At 31.3% G+C, this 8,271-nt stretch overlaps 1 protein-coding gene across 1 annotated transcript; it reads left to right on the forward strand.

The window, feature by feature from the left end:
* Nucleotides 1–1,536: 1,536 nt before the first annotated feature.
* On the forward strand, nucleotides 1,537–8,153 carry LOC149910204 (alpha-tocopherol transfer protein-like). Its single transcript, XM_090111338.1, has 6 exons — nucleotides 1,537–2,105; nucleotides 5,909–6,003; nucleotides 6,484–6,637; nucleotides 6,875–7,068; nucleotides 7,276–7,537; nucleotides 8,056–8,153. The coding sequence occupies exons 1-6, from the start codon at nucleotides 1,928–1,930 to the stop codon at nucleotides 8,094–8,096; spliced, it is 924 nt and encodes a 307-aa protein (XP_089967464.1). The 5' UTR covers nucleotides 1,537–1,927; the 3' UTR covers nucleotides 8,097–8,153.
* The last annotated feature ends 118 nt before the right edge of the window (nucleotides 8,154–8,271 follow it).

The following is an 8,271-nucleotide window of genomic DNA, read 5'->3' on the forward strand; positions in this document are numbered from 1 at the left end:
AAAAATCAGTCATCATTTTCTTCTGTACTTACTTTATCACGAAATGCTTCATTAATGAAAGTTGACCATTCAACTAAACGTAGAAATCTACTCCAAACATATTTATATAATATTATGTTAGGGTAAGCACATCTATAGATTGATCTAAGTATATTTGTAGGTTTTATATCAAAATCTATTCAACACTTAATAATAGACGAGTAGAAAAAATAGTTTATCACTATCATTTAAAATTATGTAACAAATTTCAGTTTTATAATATTTTACTGTAAGGTTATGGAACTCTCTCTCTATTAACAATACCCGATCTTTTGGGAGCTTACATGAGGTCATAGGTCCAATACGTTTAAGATATGGTGTTTAGGATACCCATGGATTAAAGTGAAGACTTCACTTTACTAGGTATAACAAAACACATGTAGGTGCTGGTTAGGTAGGTCTGAAATATCAAAAGAGGGTCGGTAACAGGCTAATACAATTCTTAATTACCAACAAGTAGGTAAAATGTTATTACAATGCAAATGTTGTTTAATCAGGATTTAATATTTATATCTTTGAAATTTATCAATATTTAATTGATCGTACCTGCGATATTCTTTGTTGTCTATTTAAAGTCATTATTATAATGTACAATTAAAAATATTTTCACATTTGTAACTTCCTTTCTTCTAGAATTAGGATATATGAAATAGAGCTATAGAAATAAAACATGGAAAGAATTGTATTACATTTTTTATGCTCCTAATAAAAGAAAATATAGATCTATTCACAAAGTGATTTGTCATTTACATGTCTATATTACATACTTACAACTAATATCTTTTTAACACGCTTTTTTGTATAGAAGAAGGAATATTCATTGCATAATTACGTATTATGGTTAACATCTCTTTAGCACGTGAATGTTGTATTTAGATTCTTTAAAAAAAGTCGCTTGAAAATTACAGTGTTTTTCATTCATTTTGATTCATTGTTTAGACGTTTTTATATCTAAGACTATTATAGATAATGAGCTGAAAAACAACATAGTAAGAATTGAACGTTTATTAAAATTTGATTACATCTATTTGGGTAATATGTAGTACCTACTTAAGCATATAGAGCATGCAAGTTGCAACTTTATTAACTAAGATAAGAACTACATATATCGACATATCTCCAATAAATATATTGTGTCATAACATAGAATAGTCACTAATCCCAGCTCCGTCCGTTAGGAACCGGGATAATAACAAATACACTAATAGAAAACGTGCAAAAATATTTTTTTAAATTGCTTAGTAAATTGCGTAGATCCAAACTTTACCTCTATAATACAGTATTTATTTATTGTCATTCTTACCTGCATATAAAATATGGATAGATCTATTTGGTGTAAGAATCCCTAATATAATTAATGCGAAAGTGACTCTGTCTGTGCCTGTGCACATTTCACGCCTTAATTGCTGAAGCAACTAATGAAGATTGAAAATTTATATTTTATTTATCATCTTATCGTAATTGAGGTAGGACATGAACGCTGGCTGCTTGCTATCGTAAGTTTAAAAGTTAGTACAGTCAGTTTCAAAGTTGGTGCGGTGGAGGAATAGTCTTAGTTTGATGTCAAGCGCAACACATCGCTTGGCTCTGTCTGCGCGTTGATCTCGAAATATCGCGACTTGAAATTCTCAAAACCTAAATACCTATAAATTACATATTTTTCCACAAATCTAAATTATTTAAGAGAGGCTTTGTGTGCAGTCATATTTTATGTTTGCCATGCCTATGTGAAATCTGTGCCGAGTTACTTAATCGGTGGCATTTCGAGTGAAGGGATTGACCGGTATAACGCAATATCGGCAGTTGTTTAAAATCTTGCTGTGGTTCTCAGTTTCACAAAAGTGTATAGTTATTTCTAATAATAAGTTTTTTATTAAGTGTGCATAATATGGGTCTACAATACGAAGAGGATGGCACCCCTTACGTGGTGTGGGGTGGAAATAAAATCGAATTAGAGACCGATCCCATTACAGAAGATTTTTATGTTGAAAAAGCTGAAAAAGAACTTAGAGAAACGCCAGAAAATGTTGAAAAAGGCTTACGAGAACTGCGTGAGCTTTTAAAAGGTGAGTAAAGCGTAAATTGTAAACATTTAAATTTAATGTTACAAAATGTAGAGTTAGTAGGAAACTGGTCGTAGCATTAAATATATGTCAAGTACTTACATATAAAAATGTATGTACCTAATCGTTAAAAAACTGGTTCTTGTGTAACTTAAAAATGAAGTTAAGTACATTTTGTATAATAAAAATGTAATTAAGTATATAAAAATACATTTGTATGTGGTTTTGCAAAATTCATGGTTAAAAGTTTTAATATTCTGATCGAATCTACGACTACCTACATAATATTATTCATAACTATTAAACTTATTCATATATTTACCTTGTTTGAAAGCTTCTATCGTTTACCTGGAAGGTAAATATTTACAAGTCGCTTAAAAAGTGAAAGTGGTGTTCGAAACACGAAAGTAAGAGCAAATGTAGTGGAAAACTTTAAAGTGGAATCTAACATAAGCGTATCTGCATCTATTCTTATAATTAATAATAGTAAAAAAAATATGACTTAAAATGGAACAAATCGTTAATTTATTAGAAACTGAATAACTGATTTAACCATAGATTACTAGATAGCTAATTTCGTTCATAGACTATAGAGATTCAAGGCCAATTTCTAATTAAATGAATGAGTTTCAATGCCATGATTATTAGACACAATTTTTGTTTATTGCTTTAAAATATTAGTAGTTTCTGAGGCGAATATTTAAAACAAATATAATTCATATATATTCATTCATTCTTAACCTTTGCCAGTTTAAGGTTAAGGACCAAAAGTAGACAGGTATATTTTTGACTTTTATCTCTATCTGAATTTCCATTTAATTTACTTTATATATATTTATAATGCTTTATTTGGAAAAAAAAGTCCCTAAATCTATAGCGATTAATTTAACACCAATAATATTGCACATAAGGCGCTTATAAAGTAATTCCTGCCCTGACTTAGACTTAAGTTATTGTAATAATTTGTAAGAATAATTTCAATAAATAATAAATAATAACCTGGTAAGAAAGGAAATGGTAAATAGCGCAAAAATATATTATTTATTTTAAATTACAAATGCTGCTCTACCAATGATGCATCTTACCACGAAGATAGAACCTAGAATTATTTCGTAGAAATGCTATTGAGTTAGAGCAAATACCTAACTGATCTATGCATGTATATTTTCCAGCAGCATCACCTGTAGGTAGGTGATGTTTTTACTATGACGTATTTCCTTCATGTACTTGAGCCTTTTTTTCATATTTCGATTAGTTACGAGTAACGTAACTTTTCGTTGGATCTTCGTGCTTTTGTCGAAACTTGAAATTATTTTCTTTTTAATATTTTTATTGTTTATATAGATATTGTATTTGCAACGTAATGTTACAATTTTATCAGTTAGATAGTTAGATCGTTTTTATAATTATCTTTATAATTATATAGGACGCATTGTATTATAAGCTGTAAGCGTTTATAATTAAGGGGGCAAAAATGATAAACCGATCAAAACAGAAGTTCTCTTATCGCTTAAAATTTAAATCAAACCCAGACAGGTGTTAAATAATTTTTAATCGAAATGATAATTGATAAGTATAATCGTGTATATCTATATATTAGTTATGTATAAAAATTGTTTCTACTATCACCTTCTTGCTGACCCAACATAATGTGCTAAAAGATTTTTTTACCGAATTATATTTAAGAATTCTATTTTCATGGACTTATTCAAAACCAAAGCAAGCATTTTAATCTAAATAGTCAATGAATCTTTTTTATTTCTAGCACGTAACATTTTGTTAAGTATCAATTTATCTAACAAAGTTTATTTTCCAGACAACTTTAAACAAACATACCTACCTACCTATATTAAAACTATCTACTGGATTTTGTCGAAGAAATAAAATACTTACAATTTTTAGAACTAAAAGTCGAAGTACTAAACCGTTTTTGACGAAACTTCTGTGATACTATTAGGTACTAATCGAAAAATCTTTCAAAATAAAATTTTCATAAAAATAAAACAGGTTTTGTAGGTACCTAAGTACTTATTTCCGCCTTTTTTGTGGCGAGCGGTTAAATCTTATTATTTGAATAAAAAACATGTGACATTTGGCTCATAGCACAATATTACATTTCATCCTAGCATTTCGTATTTATTGTAAAACTATAGGTTTCTTTTCTCAATTACCACGTCTTACAAATCAATCTTACGAACGTGTATCGCTATTAGACTTGTTTGTTTTGACTTTACAACATAATATTTATCTTTAAAATTACGAAGAGCAATTGATGAAAATATCTCAAACGCATATGAATCGATTGCAAGCAAGCCAACGTTATCTTCAATTGCTAACGACCAATTATAATTGACCTTTGTGCTGGCGCTCTGGAGCCCGGTTGTTTTATTAAGCTACATGATAGATCTAAACTCCTTGAAATAATTTACAACTATCCTCCAGTCCATTTATTTATTTATTTGTAGGAGTGACCGTAAGCTAGCATTAAAATCTATACATATACAGTAAAAGTTCTTTATTCACGGGCAATAGGTTCCGTAAATGTGCCGCGAATAGAGAAACCGTGAATAAGGAATGGTAATTTGTATGGGGTTATAGGGGATACGTTCCTGGGTGACGAAATAAGGAAGCAAATACATAAAGAAATTAGTTTTATTTAAATTTTTGACCATACAAATTTATTAATTACCATTTAATTAGGTATTATCTTCAGCTTGAGGCAATGGCTTGGCACTTTTTACTCGTTTTTTAGTCGATATTATAAATTCGTAGTTGTAGTTCAGGCGTTTACTAAGGATAACAATTTATTTTTATTTAGGTAAATACATCTATGTAAGTACCGATGTACCGATTCGATCCGCGAATAAGGAATTTTGGGCGCGAATATAGAAATTAGGTCGCATTTTTTCCATCCGCGAATAGTGAAACCGCGAATGAAGGAAGCGCGAATAAGGAACTTTGACTGTATTTAAAAATGAAACCCCTTTTTCTTGGTCACGGCATCATGCGTGAACGGGTGGAACGATTTCGACAATTCTTTTTTTATTATATTCCTTGAAGTACGAGGATGGTTCTTATGTAGAGATAACGTAAATACGTAGGTGCCACGGGCGAATGAGAGGCGTACCGCTAGTATGCAATAAAATAAAAAAAATTAAAGACGCAAATTGCGATTAGTTTAAAAACAATTAGTTAGGTATAACAAAAAATATGAATACCTATAAGTTGACAAAAAATCTTAGAATAAAGTGCTTGTGGACTTCAAATTTTGCACTTCTAATTTTTACGTACCTATAGGTAGGTACCTATATTATATAAGTAAAACGTCAATATTCACACCTATGTGTGAGAATAGCAGCCGAAGTATACTGGTTTAAAAGGTAATAAAAATCATATACCATCGTTGATGTTTTTACATACTAAAAATAACGTCACATACTTGAGAATCATTTTAAAATTTAAATTAGATTCAGTTTTTTTAAGAATATTATACAAAAGCTAAGAAAATAAATAAACAGGGTTATAAATACATATTAATTTCATACTATTGTATTGTATGATATGTATGTAAATCAGCGGTGTACCTAATGCGAATTTATTGTATACTAGCTTTCCGCCCGCGTTTACAAAGAAAAACCCGTTCCCGTAGGATTTCCGGGATAAAACCTATCCTATGTCCTTTCTCGGGTATCAAAATATCTCTATACCAAATTTCATGTAAATTGGTTCAGTAGTTAAGGCGTGATTGAGTAACAGACAGACAGACAGAGTTACTGGCATTTATAATATTAGTATGGATTTTTCAGGTGAAACAAACCTCGTAATACCTTTGGAAAATGACGCTTTCCTCATGAAGTTTTTACGACCATGCAAGTTTTACGCAGAAAGCGCCTTTAAAAGGGTAATACTTTCTATTATATTCTTTGTTTATTACTCTCTTAGGAAATATTACTTTATAATTGATTCATTCGTTATTGAAATTTTTCCATTTATCTATACTATAACATTATAAAGCTGAAGAGTTTGTTTGTTTGAACGCGCTAATACCGTTCCTGAGATAGTTCCAAGGGTAGTTACTGGTCCGATTTGAAAAATTATTTCGGTGTTAGATAGCACATTTAACGAGGAAGGCTATATGCCATCATATCATCACGCTAAGACCAACTGGAGCGGAGCAATGCGGGTGAAACCGCAGGGAATAGCTAGTAAATAATAAAATTAGCTAAAATAATATTCCGTCTAGCTTCCTTTCGCAACGCGCGATAAGGTAGGTACTTCATTCCAAAAATATTTCTGAATATCTGGAAATATTTCAAAGAAAGGTCACAAAAGTCCGAAAAAGATCCAAACTGAATGTTAAATTTATTAATTAATCTTCCAGATACAAGCATACTACAAGTTCAGATTGGCTCATGAAGTACATTGCCGCGACTTGCGACCCAGCGTTGTGAGGGCAGCTTTCGACCACTCCGTCATATCTATATTGTCACCGAGGGACAGTAATGGCCGACGTATTATGCTTGTGGAATGTGGAGGTTGATTTTTTATTTATTTACCATTATATATAATAGAGGTAGAGGTATGATGCTTCTTTATACATATAGATAATCAAACCGTAACCATACCTTTTATTAAACAGGCCTAGTTGTAATTTTGTAATAATTATCAATAATCTTAAAATCATATCCAATAAATTTCATGATGTAAACACCCGCTAAAACAATTACTTACAGGAGATTTTAATGATCCTATATTGAACTGTTCTATTTCAGAGGGATGGAAACCACGGGAAGTTCCCCTAACAGAGGTGTTCCGTGGCGTCCAACTGGGTCTGGAGTCCGCGATGGTGGAACCTCGTACCCAGGTCTGTGGGGTCAACGTCATCCTGGATATGAAAGGGCTCTCCTTCTCACATATAATGCAATTCACGCCTTCCTTCGCGAAAATGGTCGTCGACTGGATTCAGGTATGCTATTTAATTTAATTTTTATTAATGTTAGACATGGATGTGGTGACCGTTTTGGCATTATTTTATGTTTTTGTTCTTATCATTATTTCATGTTCTAATTACGTTATTTGATGTTGAATTAAATTATTTTTACGAGTGTTTATATAGATAGGATAGATTAAATTATACCTAATACAAAGATGAATGTTTTTTTTCACTTTTCAGGATTGCATACCGATTCGGTTAAAAGGAGTACACATCGTCAATCAACCTTACATATTCAACATGCTATTTGCTATTTTTAAACCATTCCTAAGAGAAAAGCTGCGATCGAGAATCTATTTCCATGGAACCGATATGAATTCGTTACTTAAGCATGTGGATGGTATAGCGCTCATGGAAAGGTTTGGAGGCAGTCTCCCTAATAATGAGATCACTGGTGAAATGATGTGGAAGATGCTGTGTTATTATGAAGAGAATTTTAAAGGTAAGTGTAGAACAATGAGCTCTTCTTTCAGAAGCTGTTTCTCAAGTATATTGGACGAGGGATATAGAATAGGGCATATTTTTTAATGTGTACGTTATGTGTTGATGTTTCTTTTATCCTTAGGTATGATTCATTAAATAAGTAAAGTGTGAATAAATTGTAAAATCAATATTAATTTATGCACGCTCGCGTCTTATATCGAATCCTCTATTATAGCCTATCCTATACAGAGGTCAGAGGTCTTTCTTTACTTACCTAAGTTCATTAAGTTTACTGATTTAATTTTTTTGTATATTGCAATAGTGATATTTGCGTAGTACACACGCACACAAGTACGTACTAGCGTACATACAGACAAATTCTAATTATTATTGATGTCTGCAAAAACTTTGAAATGAGTGAAGTTGCGTTTGTATGATGCGGATAAAACTCTTAGCGGGATTTGCAATAGAAGCTGCGGTCTGAACATAATTTTGCAGAAGATTAAATACCTAACTGCAATGTTTTTTTTGTTTCAGTTGCAAATTCGCATGGTTATCTCAGCAACAACAATAAATGAGATCTGAAATCTCTAATGGTCATGTAGAACGTGGATTACCTTTATTAAAATAAGTATTGTCTATGCTACAATAATATTAATATTCACAAAATCATAATACGTTTTACTATTAATGTATTATGAGGTGCCGACGTTTTCTTGATTCGCCTGAGTACAATTATTTTATACGTTAGGT

The sequence above is a fragment of the Colias eurytheme genome, chromosome 2 (genome assembly GCF_061535395.1).
Source record: "Colias eurytheme isolate Ceu_HAF_F1 chromosome 2, ilColEury1 Martin Lab GWU primary, whole genome shotgun sequence".
Lineage (NCBI taxonomy): Eukaryota > Metazoa > Arthropoda > Insecta > Lepidoptera > Pieridae > Colias > Colias eurytheme.

Coding starts and splice junctions, on each gene's coding strand:
- LOC149910204 (XM_090111338.1), top strand. CDS start 1,928: ATGGGTCTACAATACGAAGAGGATGGCACCCCTTACGTGGTGTGGGGT. Junction 2,106..5,908: donor ACTGCGTGAGCTTTTAAAAG/GTGAGTAAAGCG, acceptor TGGATTTTTCAG/GTGAAACAAACCTCGTAATA. Junction 7,069..7,275: donor TGGTCGTCGACTGGATTCAG/GTATGCTATTTA, acceptor TTCACTTTTCAG/GATTGCATACCGATTCGGTT.